Raw genomic sequence first — 18477 nt, 5'->3', positions numbered from 1 at the left:
TGGGAGCTAAAATTGCCTTCCCCAAAACCCCTGGCACCAATATGCTCAGAGAACTTGAATTGTGATGGATTTATTGTAGTTTGGGTCTGAAGTGTCCCCCAAAGGTTCATGTCTGAAGGCTTGTTCAGAAATGAGCTTTTGGACTGGGTATGGTGGTGCATGCCTATAATCTCAGCAGCTCAGGAGGCTGAGGCAGGAGAATCACAAGTTCAAAGCCAGTCTCAACAAAAATGAGGCACTAAGCAACTTAGTGAGACCCTGTCTCTAAATAAAATACAAATTAGGGCTGGAGATTTGGCTTGGTGGTCAAGTGCCCTTTAGTTCAATCCCTAGTACCCATCCCCAGAGAGAGAGAGAGAGAAGGAGAGAGAGAGAGAAGAAATGAGCTTTGGGGAAGTAATGCATCATGAGGACTCTGACTTCATGACCTCATGAGTGGATTAATCCACTGATGGACTCATAGCTGAATGAACTATTGGGAGTTGATGGAAACTGTAAGAGGAGGGATCTAGTTAAAGAGAGCAGCTCTTGGAGGGCATGCCCTTGGAGACTGTATCTTGTCCCCAGTCTTTCTCTTTCTCTGCTCAGATGTTATGAGAAGGGCTTCACCAAGCCCTTTCAACATGAAGTTCTGCGTCACCACTGGCCCAGAAACAATGGACCTGGTGATGGTGGACTAAAACCTCTGAAACTGTGGGCCAAAATAAATCTTCCCTTTTCTAAGTTGATTTTCTCAGGTATTTTGTCACAGCAACAAAAAGCTGACTAACACAATATCTTGGCTAGCACAGATTGGAAAAGTCTACATATGTATATTTCCTGGCTTTTTCCCACTATGAATCTAATATTTCTGTGGGACAGCACAAACAGAGAGTTGTCTTCCCAGTTTGGACCAGGCTATAAATTCTTTTTTTTTTTTTTTTGGTATCATTTTTCTCTTATTGATGAAGCAACCAAATCCAGTGGGTTCGGATCCCAGCAACCTCCGTGGTGACAGAAGAGACAAATTAAGTCTCTGGGGTCGTTTTCATAAGAGAGTCAATTATGGGGATTCCACCCTCATGACCTAATCGGCCGCACACTCCCCACCTCCTAATACTCTCACTCTGGGGTGCAGGATTTCAAACCATGAATTTTGAAGGGACATAAACATTTGAATCACAACAGTGGTAAAGCACTGTCAAAGCTCCATTCTTTCTGTTGAGCTCTTCTCACTGCCTCTGGGGGTGGAAAGACTTCACAGTTTTGCAGCTGTGGGATATAAGTTTTTCTAAAACTAAGTGGTGAAAATCATACCACAGAGCTTGACAACAGTGCAGAGTTGTGGTGCCTTCCTTAATAAGGTGCAGAGTCTAAGAATATTTATTTAATTTGTGAGTCCGGTGCTATATATTCCCTGTCATCTCAGAAGAGATTTGAGGTAATACTGGATAGTATTGTGTGAGGACCCATCAGTATTCCCAATAGCAATATTATAAAAAAGAAATCAGGTTGTTCTTCAAGTTCTCTATTTTTGCAGGAGTTGCAGAGTAACTAATTTCCTTTTATATTTATTTTAACAACATTAACAGATATCTGCAAAATATAATTTTGCCATGAGAAAAAAAATATGTAAATCCCACAAAATCTAAGAATTTAATTTACCGAGTAGGCTCCAATTCCTCGTACAAACTGTAGCAGCATTTTCACTATAAAGACACTGTAAACTTTAGTATTTCTATCTTGCATGTATAAGCAGCAACCGCTGACTTCAAAGAGAATTTGTATGCATAATTTTACTTATCTACATAATTCATATATACATTCAAGTTATGCTTAAGCTATTGAATTTTGCCAACTCATTGAATGTTTTCACAAAACATATATACCTCTTTGTAGGGAGACAAATAACTTAATATGTGCTGTGCTTCAGTAACACTATTAGATAGACTAAAACATCTGGAAGCAGTTTAGCCTCATCTGAACCGCTTATGAAAACGTTTAACCTATAAAATATGGCTCCTGCAAACTTTTCAGAGATAATTTCAAAAAAATAAACCATATTTGGAAAACATCCTGCCTCCAAACCTGAAAAAAAACAATTCCTGGAAAAAACAAGTTCACAAAACATAGCTTAGCAAGAAGTTCTAATGAACACATATAATTTCCTATAATTCACTAAACCACACTGCTTTATTGGTCCTTTGATCCTAAAACAAGTTTAAAAAAAAATCCACTGAGACCAGGCATGGTTACTATATTTTATCATGGCCCTCTCCTCCCCAAAAGGAGAAAAAGTGGACTGCTTTGAAAAGAAGGTAACTTTTGTTTTTCAGTATTTTAGGGAGTAAATTGATATGGTTTTAGATTTGAATAGAGGATAATTATTACTTCTATTTAATATTTCTCAACCCTTGTGTCATCAACAACCTGCAAATTCAATAGACACTTTTCAAACCTCTTCTTGGCTAATTTCACCAACACATTTGGCACCACTAACCACTTCCAGTGCATTGGTCTTACTTCTAGGATTGAAATCTTTCTGGTTCTAGGTGCTCTCCTCTTTCTTCTTATACGTCTCCCTCGAAGGGTTCTTACCTGACTCCACTCTCTCTGATCATATGGTAAGCATTAGCATATCCTACTAAAACATATCAAACGCTACTGAAGTTAAATGTTTTCATAGCAGAACTCATCACCTTTACCTAAAGCCAGTTCCTCTTATGGTCATAGATGCGGTGTAAACACTGCCATCCCTCTTAAGTGGCTTATCAGAATGGCCTCCCAAGTGCATTACAACCCCCATACACTCATCCTTATTTTAATAGTTTTATAGAACTACATATTTATATGTGTGTTAAATTTTATTTTAAAAATATCCCCAGATGATGTGTTTGAGGGCTTTGTGAGGCCATGGATGCAAGTATAACACAAATAATTGGAATACACTAAGTTAGCAACCCTACATAACTCAATTTTGATAGAAAAATCATACTGACACATAAATATAACATGGCTTAGACTAGAACTTGAAAGGCTTAGTGAAAACAGAAGATGAATTTTAGCAAATCCACAAGTTCTGTAGCTATTGTAGAACAAAGATAAAGAAGTATCACAATCTGCATTGCAAAATGGTTTCAATAATGCTGACTCACTTTGCCATTTAATAAATAATTACTTAAAATAAAAACAATGAAGTCCTCTCTCGATGAGTTGGTTATAATTTTCATTGTGAATAAGGTTTTTGTTCCATTAGTTATTTGCAACTATAGTTTTTTCAAGAGAATCAATAACATAGCAGTAGTATGCCATTTTGAGTTAGAAACTCTAGGAATACCTAATCCTAATCTTTCCTTAATTCTGAAATCTCTTTTATAGTAATGGTGAATGAGAGCTTATCAAACTAAACATAACCAAATATAATTTCTTAAAGCATTCACTATATCTTCAAAGCAAACATTTGATTTTCAGGTGCCTCCAATGTTAGCAAATACTCTCTTATGTTGACCCAAAATTGTCTTTAAACTTTACCCACTCTCCAGAATCTGTTCTCTTCTATTAATTTGAACAAAATGATGTCTACTGTCACATATAAAAGTATGAAGGTGTGAGGACTAGAACCGTGGAAGCCATCTAATGACCATCAGGAGCTGACAAATGAACTGGAGATATGTCAATCCAACTCCTTGATATCGTGGAGCTGCTAAATCAAAATTAAAACTAGCCATGCTGTTTTTGTTGTGTAAAAATAAACATTAGTGCTTTAATCTACTAATAATCAGGGCTTTTGCTGCTTACAACAGAAGACAGCAGGACTGATAAAGCAGTATTGTTGCCATTTGATTGTTCATCACTGGAAATCTGAAACATTGTAATGATTTTCTTAAAGTATGGATCCCAGAGTATGCACACGTCCAAATACCTGACTATTAGAGCCAAAAAGTACAAACATTATCCTTCTGTTAATATAGCCTAATGTGCTTCTAGTCATTTAAGTCATTACAGTTTATTTAACATATGTGATCAACTAAATCCTCAGTTTCCTATGCATATAAAATTACTATATATTTTTAATTTATGAAATAGCCATTTTTTTACATGAATAAGCTTTCAATAAATTTAGCACAGCATATATTACATTTCTACTGAATAAATTATTATCTAGTATAGTAAGAGCCTACAATTATTGAAACTATGCCCTTCTTGGCCAGAGAGGACAATATAGTATTAAGGAAATATAAGGATAAGCTAAGATATAATGATAATAGTGAAATAATTATGATAGCAAACACAGTGGGAAAAGCTCAAATAGGTCTGTGTTTCTATCCCCCAATATTTCCTGGCCTGTGACCTGCACACGCTACTTGTTTTTTCATCTGCATAATGTATGCATTAATACCTCCAGTATACTGTTGTGAGGAATAGAGAAGCTTCTCATACTTTGTCAGGAAGGGAGTGACTGTCCCTGACTCCTCCCTCCCCCCTATATTTTTTTGCTTCACTTTTCTTGCTGAAGTACCATTATTTCTGCATTGAAAAGTTCATTGATACATACCTCATCTCAGTCATTCAGAAGCCATCTTAAATTTTAAGAAAAATGATAAAGGAAGAGAGTTGACAAGCAGCAGTGAAATGCAAAAACAGAAGACTGAGAACCATAGCACCCAGCCCCAGAGGAGGGACGGCATCCATTTCTGAAATTGTACCCAGCCTGCCTGCCTTAGTGGACACATCACTGAGTACCCTGAAGACAGAGATGAAGGTATTCTGGATCCTTGCTTGATAGCACCAGGGACTTGAAAAAGATTAATTATTTTTAGGACTGGGGTTGTGGCTCAGTGGTAGAGCATTTGCCTCACATGTGTGAGGCACTGGGTTGGATCCTCAGGACCACATATAAATAAAATAAAGGTCCATCAATGACTAATATATATATATATTTGAACAAAATAATGTCTACTGTTATATATATATATATATATATAATTATTTTAAATTATAAAATATAAATATAAATGCATATCTCAGAAATTTTTGAAAATATGGAAATAGACATGCATTTGGAGACATAGAAAATATGGAATTAAATACAAAATCACTTAAAAATCCAACATTTAGCATATAGTTTTAATTTGTCCAATTTAGGGGCTTCAGGTGGGAGATTCTAGATAGATTCATGAGATTTGGGAACTTATTAGCATCTTTGGTCCCAGCTCTGACCTTAAAATGTGAGAGAGAAAATATGGATCTCAGAGAAGGGGAATGAGGCAAGTGGCTGATTTCATCTGGCTCAAGATTGAATAAGGTTGAATGAGACTCTCATTCTTTTCTAAATTACCCAGCAGGTTCAGCCTGATCAAGGGAAGGTAAGAATTCAAGACATGTTTTTGTTTTTGTTTTTTGTCCCCAAACATAGGGACTATTCATTTTGTCAACACTTAACTTAGTAGGTGAGGCCTGAGACACTGAAAAATCTAGTGGTAGTCTCACCTTGAACTTAAAAAGGGAGCTGATATTCTCAAATACATACATGATAAAACATCCCCTTGCTTCCTTCCAGGAAGTATGTTTGTGAAGTTTTTTTTTTCTTTCTTTTTTTTTTAGGACTTATTTGATTTGCCTCTAAAGATACACATCTGGACACAGAAGACAAATGGTCTTGTATAACAGTGTTTGTTCTTGTTCAGCAATTGTCATTAAAATTCATTACATTAAAGAAAAAGGATATCAAACACCAAATGGAAAGTATCTCTTCAGACTCATTTGAGTACCTTTTTGATCAACAATTTACCAAATGAGCCTTTCCATTTAAAGCCTCATGTAAATGGTAATGAATGAAATTATTTTATAGCAGGTGATTTTATTAAAGCAATGTTAGCAATTTATACAAGCAGAACAAAGCAGCAACCAGTGATTTTCTTGTAACCACCTCTGAAATTACACTTCTGTTGAATATAATATTATATGTAGTGCAGTGACAGCCTGCAATTGTGACTTCATGTGGGTACTTTTTATAGAATAAATCAAAAGCCAAGGACTTTACAAGTGGTCATTTGTTTCTGGCAGAGATTTAAGGACTGTGTGGGTGAAAGAAGCTAATTTCTATGACAAGGAAAACCAATGTAAAGAGGAGAAAGCAGACTCAGTACAAAAGCATCTCTTTTACAGTCTATGCATATTCAAATCTGTATCTTTGAAATTTCTAAAATACATTCCTTTAGTGGATATTATACAATTTCATGTTTGGTGGTAACCCAAGGCCAATCTGTTAGGACTAATGATGGATGGATTCACTGTCGTGGGGCTGGAGGTCAAAGGCCAGAAAGTGTCCTTCATGAATACCAATCACAGCAGCTACAGCAGCTGCATAGCAGCAGAAGCACCCTTGGGAACCATAGGAATACTGGTCAAGAAGCAAAGTCTCTCCCAGTTTCACTGCAAACCCCCATCCCCACCCTTCTCTGTGGATCCTGCCTGATGTCAGAATGTGGAGCTACCTGTTGGCACCTGGTCCATCTGCAATTTTTCACATCCAGCGCCCTTTTGGCATTTCACCTCAGGGAAAGTTGCTTTAACATTATTCTGCCACACTGGTCCAGAGAAAGTAAGGTGGCCCTCTACTTAAAGCACAACCACAATATGACAACAATAATAAGAGATGTTGAGATCCTTTGCAATTAAATTGAAGTATTCAAAATAAGAAGTATTTAGCTATGTATGAAGTTAGGTGCTTAGTGAAAAAGATATCCATTGTCTCTAAGAGAGAAAAAGATAGTGGTCTGGTGTAATTCTGAAGAATATTAAAAACTTATCAAAAAAATTGTGCACCATGATCAAGTAGGATTCATCCCTGGGATGCAAGGATGGTTCAATATACGGAAATCAATAAATGTTATTCACCACATCAATAGACTTAAAGATAAGAACCATATGATCATCTCGATAGACGCAGAGAAAGCATTCGACAAAGTACAGCATCCCTTTATGTTCAAAACATTAGAAAAACTAGGGATAACAGGAACTTACCTTGACATTGTAAAAGCTATCTATGCTAAGCCTCAGGCTAGCATCATTCTGAACGGACAAAAGTTGAAGGCATTCCCTCTAAAATCTGGAACAAGACAGGGATGCCCTCTCTCACCACTTCTATTTAATTTAGTCCTTGAAATATTAGCCAGAGCAATTAGACAAAAGAAATTAAAGGCATAAAAATAGGAAAAGAAGAACTTAAATTATCACTATTTGCAGATGACATGATTCTATACCTAGAAGACCCAAAAGGGTCTACAAAGAAACTACTAGAACTAATAAATGAATTCAGCAAAGTGGCAGGATATAAAATCAACACGCATAAATCAAAGGCATTTCTGGATATCAGCGACAAAACTTCTGAAACGGAAATGAGGAAAAATACTCCATTCACAATATCCTCAAAAAAAAAATAATAATTGGGAATCAACCTAACAAAAGAGGTGAAAGACTTATACAATGAAAACTACAGAACCCTAAATAGAGAAATAGAAGAAGATCTTAGAAGATGGAAAAATATACCCTGTTCATGGATAGGCAGAACTAACATTATCAAAATGGCGATATTACCAAAAGTTCTCTACAGGTTTAATGCAATGCCAATCAAAATCCCAACGGCATTTCTCATAGAAATAAAGCAATCATGAAATTCATATGGAAAAATAAAAGACCCAGAATAGCAAAAGCAATTCTAAGCAGGAAGTGTGAATCAGGCGGTATAGCGATACCAGATTTCAAACTATATTACAGAGCAATAGTGACAAAAACAGCATGGTACTGGTACCAAAACAGGCGGGTGGACCAACGGTATAGAATAGAGGACACAGAGACTAATCCACAAAGTTACAACTATCTTATATTTGATAAAGGGGCTAAAAGCATGCAATGGAGGAAGGATAGCATCTTCAACAAATGGTGTTGGGAAAACTGGAAATCCATATGCAACAAAATGAAACTGAATCCCTTTCTCTCGCCATGCACAAAAGTTAACTCAAAATGGATCAAGGAGCTTGATATCAAATCAGAGACTCTGTGTCTGATAGAAGAAAAAGTTGGCTCCGATCTACATATTGTGGGGTCGGGCTCCAAATTCCTTAATAGGACACCTATAGCACAAGAGTTAATAACAAGAATCAACAAATGGGACTTACGTAAACGAAAAAGTTTTTTCTCAGCAAGAGAAACAATAAGAGAGGTAAATAGGGAGCCTACATCCTGGGAACAAATTTTTACTCTTCACACTTCAGATAGAGCCCTAATATCCAGAGTATACAAAGAACTCAAAAAATTAGACAATAAGATAACAAATAACCCAATCAACAAATGGGCCAAGGACCTGAACAGACACTTCTCCTGAACAGACACTTCTCAGAGGAGGATATACAATCAATCAACAAGTACATAAAAAAATGCTCACCATCTCTAGCAGTCAGAGAAATGCACATCAAAACCACCCTAAGATACCATCTCACTCCAGTAAGATTGGCAGCCACTATGAAGTCAAACAACAACAAGTGCTGGCGAGGATGTGGAGAAAAGGGTACACTTGTACATTGCTGGTGGGACTGCAAATTGGTGCGGCCAATTTGGAAAGCAGTTTGGAGATTCCTGGGAAAGCTGGGAATGGAACCACCATTTGACCCTGCTATTGCCCTTCTCAGACTATTCCCTGAAGACTTTAAAAGAGCATGCTACAGGGATACTGCCACATCGATGTTCATAGCAGCACAATTCACAATAGCTAGACTGTGGAACCAACCCAGATGCCCTTCAATAGATGAATGGATAAAAAAAAATGTGGCATTTATACACCATGGAATATTACACAGCACTAAAAAATGACAAAATCATGGAATTTGCAGGGAAATGGATGGCACTAGAGCAGATTATGCTTAGTGAAGCTAGCCAATCCCTAAAAAACAAATACCAAATGTCTTCTTTGATATAATGAGAGCAACTATGAACAGAGTAGGGAGGAAGAGCAGGAAGAAAAGATTAACTTTAAACAGAGACATGAGATGGGAGGGAAAGGGAGAGAAAAGGGAAATTGCATGGAAATGAAGGGAGACCCTCATTGCTATACAAAATTACATATAAGAGGTTGTGAGGGGAATGGGAAAATAAACAAGGAGAGAAATGAATTACAGTAGATGGGGTAGAGAGAGAAGATGTGAGGGAAGGGGAGGGGGGAGAGTAGGGGATAGGAAAGGTAGCAGAATACAACAATTACTAATTGGGCATTATGTAAAATTGTGGATGTGTAACTGACGTGATTCTGCAATCTGCATTTGGGGTAAAAATTGGGAGTTCATAACCCACTTCAATCTAAGTATGTAATATGATATGTCAAGAGCTTTGTAATGTTGTGAACAACCAATAAAAAAAAGAATAAAAAAAAGAAACAGATAAGCAATTGTAGGTACTCTGGGAGCAACCAGAGGGTTCTGTTGAAAGCCCAGCCCAAGGCAATCAGCCCTCTGGAAATTATTCCATTTAACATTTTTATCTTGTTCATGGCTTTTGTCCCATCAATATTTGCGAAGCTGGTGTTTGCTTGACAACCACTTTCAGAAGCATGACTCCTCCAATTCAGATTTTGCGCTCTGTTCCCTGAGGAAGTCAGGGCAGGTATCAATCACCCTTCTTTTACAACTGAATTCTCAGCCTGGGCCTAGTTTATTTGTGAGCTTCACTTCACCCAGGAGTCTTTCTACTCTAATCTCAGCCCAGCTGATTTTATCTAACTTTCACACCTCCCTAATTATCAATTTCCAATCCTGTCTGCAATTTACCAGTCACTTCTACAAGATGCAGTCTAAGCTGAAATCCAAGCTTTGGGGGATGGAAATAAGGTCATTACTAAATGCAACCACAGCAACATATATATCGTGCTGCTAGACTACCAAGATGATTATCAGTAGTTGTCCCTCTAATATTCAGAAACAGAATGCCTTGTAAAATTTATAGCCACAGACAAATCAAGTTACAAATTAGTTATTTAACTGTAGACTTAAAACAAATGCATTTAATACTGTACAGTGTTAATTGAGATTATAGTGCAGAAAATTCAATAACAGAATAAAGTACACTTTAAAGAAAAAAACTTTCTAGGTTATAGGAAACAGAATAAATTAAGATTTTAAAATGCAAAAAATAATTTTATAATTATAAAATTCATCACATACCTCCTTCCATCTATTGGCTTTCCATGAAGGGCATCTGATAGATCTACAAACTTTGTGAGTTCGAGGTTTCTGCAGATGGCTACAATATTTTTCTTCTAATTTCCCTTGGAATTTGTCAATGCAAAGCACATCACGATACTTTATCCCTTTACCACACGAAACTGAACACTAGAAAAGAAACATGAATGCCCTTGATTTATTTTTCTTAAGTTTATCTTCAAGAAATATAAAACAAAATGATCAAAACAGCATTGCTTTGACATTCGTATTAAGATATGCTCCAGTACTTCAAATTAGAATTTGAAATTCGACAATCTGCCCTCAACCATCAATTGATGCTGATATCAAAAGGTATTCATTCATTCTACAAAAAAGTATTGCTTGTCTACAATATACCAGGAATTCTTTGACACATGATGTTTTAGATATTTTAAAAGACTTCAAATAACTCCTTTTATCATGCATAATAAAACTTGCTTTCAGTTTGTAGAGTCACTTCCACCTATTATATTTTTATTCTCATATGCTTTTTCCACACTGGAAAGTATGTTTTCCTTGTTAAAAACCAAAACAAACAAACAAAAAAACAATCCAATGACCTCTCAGAGCAGGAAACTGAAAAAATAGATATTTTATTTTTTAAAGTATAGTTTCATTTAAGTATAGTTTTTTTGCATCAATCCAGAAGACAAATCTCTCTACCTTCAATGTGTTTAGTGAAAAAAGAAAAACTTGTGAAATATAAGTAAAACTCTATTTTTTCAGCCAGTTGTCGTTTTATGAGCCAGGATATTGAAATGTGCTGGAAAGAGCTTCTTCGGCCCTGGCATTGAATATGGATTTTGTCAGTCACAGATGAATGACTTGCAGGTACATTTCATCATCTGTCCAAGCAGCAGTTTCTTCACTTACAAAATGGGAATAATGACACCAATCTTATAAACTTTTTATGAAGATTAACATGAGATAAAGAATATGAAATATCTAATCCAGTTCTCTTACACCAGGCAGATTCTCAGTAAACATTAGCTTCCTCTTCTATCATTTTCGTTCGTGAAGTCTCAGAGAAGATATTGACAATTTCAGCATGACACAGGTAGCAGGAAAAGCAGGGAAGACATGGATCCCAGACAATTCTTATTCCTCTCAGATAGCTGTTTATGGTGTTTAATTTAGAAACATACTGAGCTCTGAGAACATTAGCTAGTATATTATGCATTTAATGGGTATCATGAGTTCACAAACTATTATACTATCTAATGTGGGCCATTAGATGTTTAAAATTTTTTAAACTTCAAAAAATGAAATTTACTTTGTTACATTATCGGCAATACTGTATCTCATTTGTATGGGTAATGAACTTGGTGCCTTCATTAAGCCTTGCTGTGATCATGTCCTAGATGTTTACTTCCCCCTTCACTAATACTTAGAGTCTTCCTATGCCACTTAGAACACATTTAGTTGTTTGAAAACCTCTAATAAATTTCATATTCATATACAGATAGCATTCTTTCCTTCTACTGATGATCTAGACCTCCCTATATGCTCTACTCTTCCTGGACACTTATCTTGGGCACAACTTTGATTCTTTCTTCATTGCTTATTTTTCTAAGAATGTAAATATTGCACATTAAAAATGTTATCAGGGCTGGGGATGTGGCTCAAGCGGTAGCGTGCTCGCCTGGCGGCCCAGGTTAGATCCTCAGCACCACATACAAGCAAAGATGTTGTGTTTGCTGAAAACTAAAAAATAAAATTAAAAATTCTCTCTCTCTCTCTCTCTCTCTCTCTCTCTCTCTCTCTCTCTCTTTAAAAAATATTATCAATTATCTAGCATATACTGTCATGGAGTGTACTAATTACTTTGCATGCATACATGTTCAAACATGGAAATTTTTCTCCTCAGATGTATGTAATTTTTCTAACATTTGAATTGTGATCTTTTGAAACAAAATAGCATTTATTATTCTCCCTGTTAACCCTTTATTTAAAAAGTAATAATTATTTAAATGTGCAATATTCAATAATATTCATGTTCAAGTGCTTATAATCTAAAAGATACGTGCCATTTGTGAAATGAATTATGCCAGAGTAGGTCTTAAATAATGTAAACCCAGTGAAGATCAGAAAAACCAAAAATGCTACAAAACAATAAGTATCACTAAAATGGTAGAAGAAAGAATATGGTGAAATTAAGAAATTAATGAAAAGTAGCCAATTCTTTCTAGGGTTTTTGGTAATTACTCAAGATAGTGACATTCACACTTAGTCTTGAAGGAGAAGCAATTTCCTGATGGACAAGGATGAATGATCTACATATATGCTTTCTATACTTTATCTATATTTTGCTCATGTGTGTCTATTTTGTAAAATTTCCCAAGGTTCTTTTTAACCATGCCCAGTATCCAAGAATCACACAGTAAATATGAAGCAAATTGTTAATATTTCTGGAAAGAATGAACAATTTTCAAAATACATAGGATGAGAAGAAAGATTAAACTTGAGATTCTAATTTAGAATTCAGCAATATATTTCCTCTATGAACAATATATATGAATGTAATGTAAATTCAGAAGTGCAGAGTACTATTAAGATTACTTTTCAGACAACTGAATGGTCTCCTACTCTTAACTCTAGTTCATCTTCTATTTTTTCTCTTATTCCTTATTTTAATCTATTAGAGTAATCTATACTATTGTCAGTCTAATTTAGATTATGACTATACATAATTTAAACATAAACCAATTTTATCAACTTGTTTAGTACATTTATATTTTCAAATTTAAGCAGACTCTTATTATTATAACATAAAAACTATTATTATTAAATAACTTTAAATGTACTTTTTTTTTTTTTGCCCAAGAATTGACAATGGCTCCTTATTGTTTTTAATCCATTCTCTTCCTTGCTTTTGTGGATTTTGGTTGGCATAATTTCCCGGCTGAATTCTGCTACTTTTCATCATGCAAACTTCTCTACTGAGGTATAATGTAATTGCTTTCTCTTCAATCTTCAACAGAGTTTAACTCATTATCTTCTTTACCCAGACTAATCACTTCCCCTAGTGCTTTCTCAGTGTTACTTCTCCTTAAAGGCTTATCCACCTTTCACTTTGTTGAGTTCTTCTGATTCTCACCTGTTTTTTAGCACGTCATCATTTTCTATATTTGTCACGTGCTTTATCTACCCAGCCTCCTGGAGGTCAGTTTGTTTTAGATTATTCAAAGTAGCAGGTATCATAAATATCAAGTGGATTGATTGATGTTGGATTTTGGTGTAAGCAATTTATTCGTTTTTATTGCACACTAAACTAATTTATTTAAAAATTTTAAATTCCATAAAATATATTTATTAGTTAATAAATTCAAAGTCCTCTAGGTAAGTTAGAAAAAATGTAAAATCAGATAATTATACAATAAACTATGTTTTGAACACATGTTTGAAGTAGAGCTCTTTTTCTTCAAGATCTGAAGAGGACTAAGTACAGATCTCTTTTCTTGATCTGAAGAGGAATGAGGCCATTATTTTATCATGTCTGGAATTCCATGTGGAATTTCTCTGAAGTAAAAGCGAACATGCTATGCAGAGAATTGTGTTTTAGTTGCAATGAGGCAGCTATAGAGTAAACAAAGAATGAAATGTTACCTCTTTCCTCTCCCAAACCACAGTACATTCTGTGTTGTCAAGATTCCACAAAACAGCCATTGGTAGGGATACCAAAACATAGCAATTCTTTCCTCTCCTATCACAGCAATCTTTTCTTTTTTCTGTACTTTATATTTCTATGCCTTCCTTTTCCCCTAAGATTTTCATTGATGCTGCATAATTCATTTCTAGCAGTCTGACAAAAGTGGTATTTTTTTTTTCTCAAAGGTAACCTCTATGTCCCTTAATAAGAGGTTAAGACATAGCCTTAAGGAGAATGTCTATGGAACAGTAGATATAGGACCCAGCCCACTTTGGAAGTGATGATACTGAATAAACACATAAATATCCTGAAGTGACTACTCATATATTAGATAAAGACAAATTTCTATTTAAGACAGCATTTGAAACAAATGTACCACTTGCAAGCACTAAAACTGTGGTAGAATCTCCAGAGTCATTTGGGATAGCTGGTACTTTCTATTCCAAGAAAATTAATTAGTCCCCCTTAACTTTGGAACAAGAATATCCTTGTTTTTAGAGAAAAGTTGTACATAATTATAGGAGAAGACTACTTCTGATATTTGAGGTGAGGATCATTTTGTTTGTTTATACATAAACGTACCACAGAAGAATGAATGCATTGACTTAATTTGGGGAGTCTTGATTAATTTAATTCTGGAAACTTAAATTGCTGAACAAAATTAAATAGGGAAGTTTATTTATTTCTAGGAAATGGACGTCTTGGGATTTTTGGCTTTTAGAAACTGTTATGTTAATTTATACTGTATTCTTTTTGACAACAGTGAGGAACAGTATTTGTACTGGGGAATTAGTAGATACTATAGCTAGTTATGAAATAATCCTGAAAAAAGTGTTACATTCTACCTCAGTCATGCATGCACTCTTTGCAAAGTATGCAAGCTGAGTAACTACAGGTAAATTTTTTACCCATATAACACTCCATTTTCCATTAATAATATTGGTAAAATAATACTTTCTATATGGGTGAAGGTAAAATGAAGGGATTTTTTTGAAAAGACAGAAATAAAACTAAGAAAACTGTAAAGATATTTTAACGGTATAGAAAAATGTTAAAAAGTTAAAACCAACAAAGAACCAAAAGAATATTGCATAACACCACATTGATTTCATGAGAAAAATGCTTAAAAATGTTTCTTTTTCCATGTTGTGAATAAAACAGGGAAAATAACACAGAGAGAAGAGCAAATGGAAATCTATGCATGAATGTCATTTTCTAGAGTGTACTCTGCTTATTCCCAGCTCAGCACCTTTGCATATGCCCCCTAACTCAGACCAGATTAGGCATGAGTCTTACGAACTTTTTTTTTAACACCTTGAGTTTCTCCTTTGTGACCCTCAATACACCTCTAATTATCTGTTATTCATCTGTTTTCTCTTCCAGACAGATTACAGAATCTAGTAGGAACAGACATATTATAAGGAAACATGAAAAATAGAAGAACCCAGAATTACTTGTTCCAAATGAAATTTGTCATAAATCATTCTTCATTCCTTCTAAATGGAGAAAATAATTCTAATGTACCATTAACCATAGGAACTTGCATAGAGGAACATCCTCCAAACTGGTATATATTCCACTGGTAGCACATGAACTGATTTTAGATGGTATACTACAAATTTAAAGGTTACTTACATAATTATGATCAACCTCAATTTTATTTATAATATGTAATTTGAAGAAAAAAAAGAATCTGTAATTTGGTCTATAGGACAGCAAAAACAATCAAAATTAAAAGAAAGAATTATTTATTCATTACATCTATTTTAATTGTTTAGAAAAGTAGAAATATCTATTTCATATGCCACTGAATAGTGTCACTTATAAATAAAATTATATATTTTTCCTTCCATGTCAACCACACAGATTTAAGCTAAAATTCTCTAAGAATATTGTTAAAACTAATATTCAACACTTAATATTAGGAAAAGGCTCTGATACCAACTCAGTTCTATGCTAAGATTTTTTGATGACTATCAAAATAACAAGTTGTTGAGAAGAATTTTATTTCTTAGTTCTCGGCGGACACAACATCTTTGTTGGTATGTGGTGCTGGGGATCGAACCCGGGCCGCACGCATGCCAGACGAGCGCGCTACCGCTGAGCCACATTCCCAGCCCGAGAAGAATTTTAAAGATAAGCCTACTTTCCTTCATATGTAATTCCTTCATATATATTCTTGCTTAATAATTTAACATTTTCCAAACTAACTCTGTAACACAGGCTAAATTATTGCCAGTTTTCTAAATGGACTTTTGTGAGTAAATTTGTCAAAAATCCACTTTAAACTAACCAGATCATAATTCCAGATTAATTAATGAAAACAAAAAATACCTTAACAACTAACCTGCAGCTCCCTTAACATTTCTCCTCACCACTGAGAAGTAAATTATTAACAATTAAGTATAATATTTCATAATTTTATAATTGTAAACATTTTGTTTAATAATCTACTTTTCTTCTGAAAACCATACTGGGGGTTGTGGATATGGCTCAGTGGGAGAGTCCTTGCCTTGCATGCTTGAGGCCTGGGGTCTATTTTGGGGCTAACTAAAAATTATGACACTTAGTTTTTTTTTTAGCAACCATAAATAAATAATCTAACTAGACATAAATTTAATAGTCGTAACTTTTCTCTCAGCCATTTTATTTAATTTTTGTTTTCTAATGTTGTAATTAAGCAAATAAACATAACAAGAAAATACAAAACTGAACAAAAATAATAAGGTACTATTATTCAATTTCACTTCGCCTACCAAAAGTTTGGGAATTTAATGGTTCTTTGCTTTTAAAACATACTCCTTAGAAATCAACAGGTCATCGGATGAAGAACAAATTTTTACTTTATTACTAAATATCATATTACCTCTATGTTTTCCTGATAGCAAGTTCTCTAAGTCATTTGTTAAAGATGTAAACTCATAACCAGGTGACTGGTGTTATGTCTATCCCACTGCTCACCATAAGCCAAGTATTAATGACTTCTCCAGACAACAAAGAAATCCCACAAAGGGAGTAGGATTTGTAAAGTATTCATAAACTCTTCTTGTTTAAAGAGCTTGTCTTAGAAAAGTACTTCTTATATATTAGAAATCAAAATCTATCTCAATACAAATAAAAAAATTATTGCCATCAAGACAAATGCAACAGCATAATAAGAAGCATCAATGTACAGTAAATAGAGTGATTTTGACTTAAACACCAGTATGCTAAAATAACTTAAAGAAAATCAGGTGTTGTAGTATCTCTCATGAAATACTTTGAGAGGATTAGCTGTGCTTTCCTTAGTCTTTAAGTGACATTAAAAAGCATCAATTAAATTTTCAGTATTGGAGTATGAATCCTTTATCTCATTTATCTCATAACTAAACAGTTTTATGCTCCTTTAGCAAAGTTAAATCAAAAGTTTGAAAGGGAAAAAAATCTGGGCCATACTATTTTGCTAGAGAATTTTTTAAAGTGAGATTTTAGTGATTGTTTTAAAAGTTTTAGAACATTATCATGGAATAAAAGGTTAGCATATGAAATTACCTATTAAATACAGAATGACAGAATTTCCAGTAAAAATTGACCAGAAATTAGTTGTTTTGAAGAATAAAACATTATTGCATATATGTGTACATGTGACTTGTTTTTGTTTTTTAAGAAGACTATTACAACACTCTAAATAAAATAGGTTGATTCTAAACCATTGCATGGTTAAACAGCATGGTTGTTGAGATCTTCAGAAAGCCAGATATTTCTGTATTATCTATGAGAAAAGTCCATTACAATAAAATCTTAGATATGAGTTCCATACAACTACTTTATTATTATGTTCTCTATAATTGAGAGAACCTATTTCTAAACTGAACATCTCAGTTTATTAGATAAATAAAACATTAAATTAGTTAGAGTACAGTAGTGTATCCTTCTATTTAAAACAGCTATAGAAAGGACAAAATATGCATATGAAGAGTGTCAGCTCTGTAAAATAATCCCACTACTGTTCTCTTAATTCACTGCACATGTGGGCCAAGGAGTGAGATACTAAATCCACCAACAGGGTCCCCATTCATACTGTTTCCTGAAAGATTATGCTTATAATTTAAAGTTTCATGGAGTTTGAAAACTTCCTTTTAAACCTGTTACAAACATTCTTTGATAACACAGCATTAACAAACCAGGACAGCTTTTAGTTTCTAAAGTATTTACCACTGAAACATTTTATTCTATTGCAGTACATCTAATTATATTTAAAATTTGTAATTTTGGCCATTAAAAAAATTTAAGTCAGATTGATTTGCAAAGTGTTTGACTCACAACTGAAAGCATAATAACCAAAAAATGATGAATAACCAACATATCCAGCAAAGTTACTTTATATTAGTTAATATCATCATAAAACTTATAACTTTAATTTCAATTTTGTGTTATAAGATTTTAATTTTGAATGCATGGATGTGTATATTTATGTATATTCATAGACTTAGAGTTCTAAGCTGATCAATGCAATATGTGTGATCTCACATGTAATTCATCTGGCTAACTCAATTATAAGAAACAGTTAAAGATAATTTGCTGCAACTGTTAATCTTGTCTAAATTATAACTCTGG

The 18477-nt window shown here is 34.2% G+C and overlaps 1 protein-coding gene across 1 annotated transcript in view; it reads right to left on the bottom strand.

Annotated features, from left to right (window-relative positions):
• Adamts20 (ADAM metallopeptidase with thrombospondin type 1 motif 20) overlaps positions 1–18477 on the bottom strand; it is a 147511-nt gene that overhangs the window by 29992 nt on the left and 99042 nt on the right. Inside the window, exon 29 of the mRNA XM_026401433.2 lies at positions 10194–10361. Coding sequence (XP_026257218.2) covers positions 10194–10361 — 168 coding nt within the window. The remainder of the gene's footprint in view (positions 1–10193; positions 10362–18477) is intronic.

The sequence above is a fragment of the Urocitellus parryii genome, chromosome 5 (assembly GCF_045843805.1).
Source record: "Urocitellus parryii isolate mUroPar1 chromosome 5, mUroPar1.hap1, whole genome shotgun sequence".
Lineage (NCBI taxonomy): Eukaryota > Metazoa > Chordata > Mammalia > Rodentia > Sciuridae > Urocitellus > Urocitellus parryii.
Note: the sequence above shows the minus strand (reverse complement) of the source record. Positions and strands in the feature narration are given on the sequence as shown.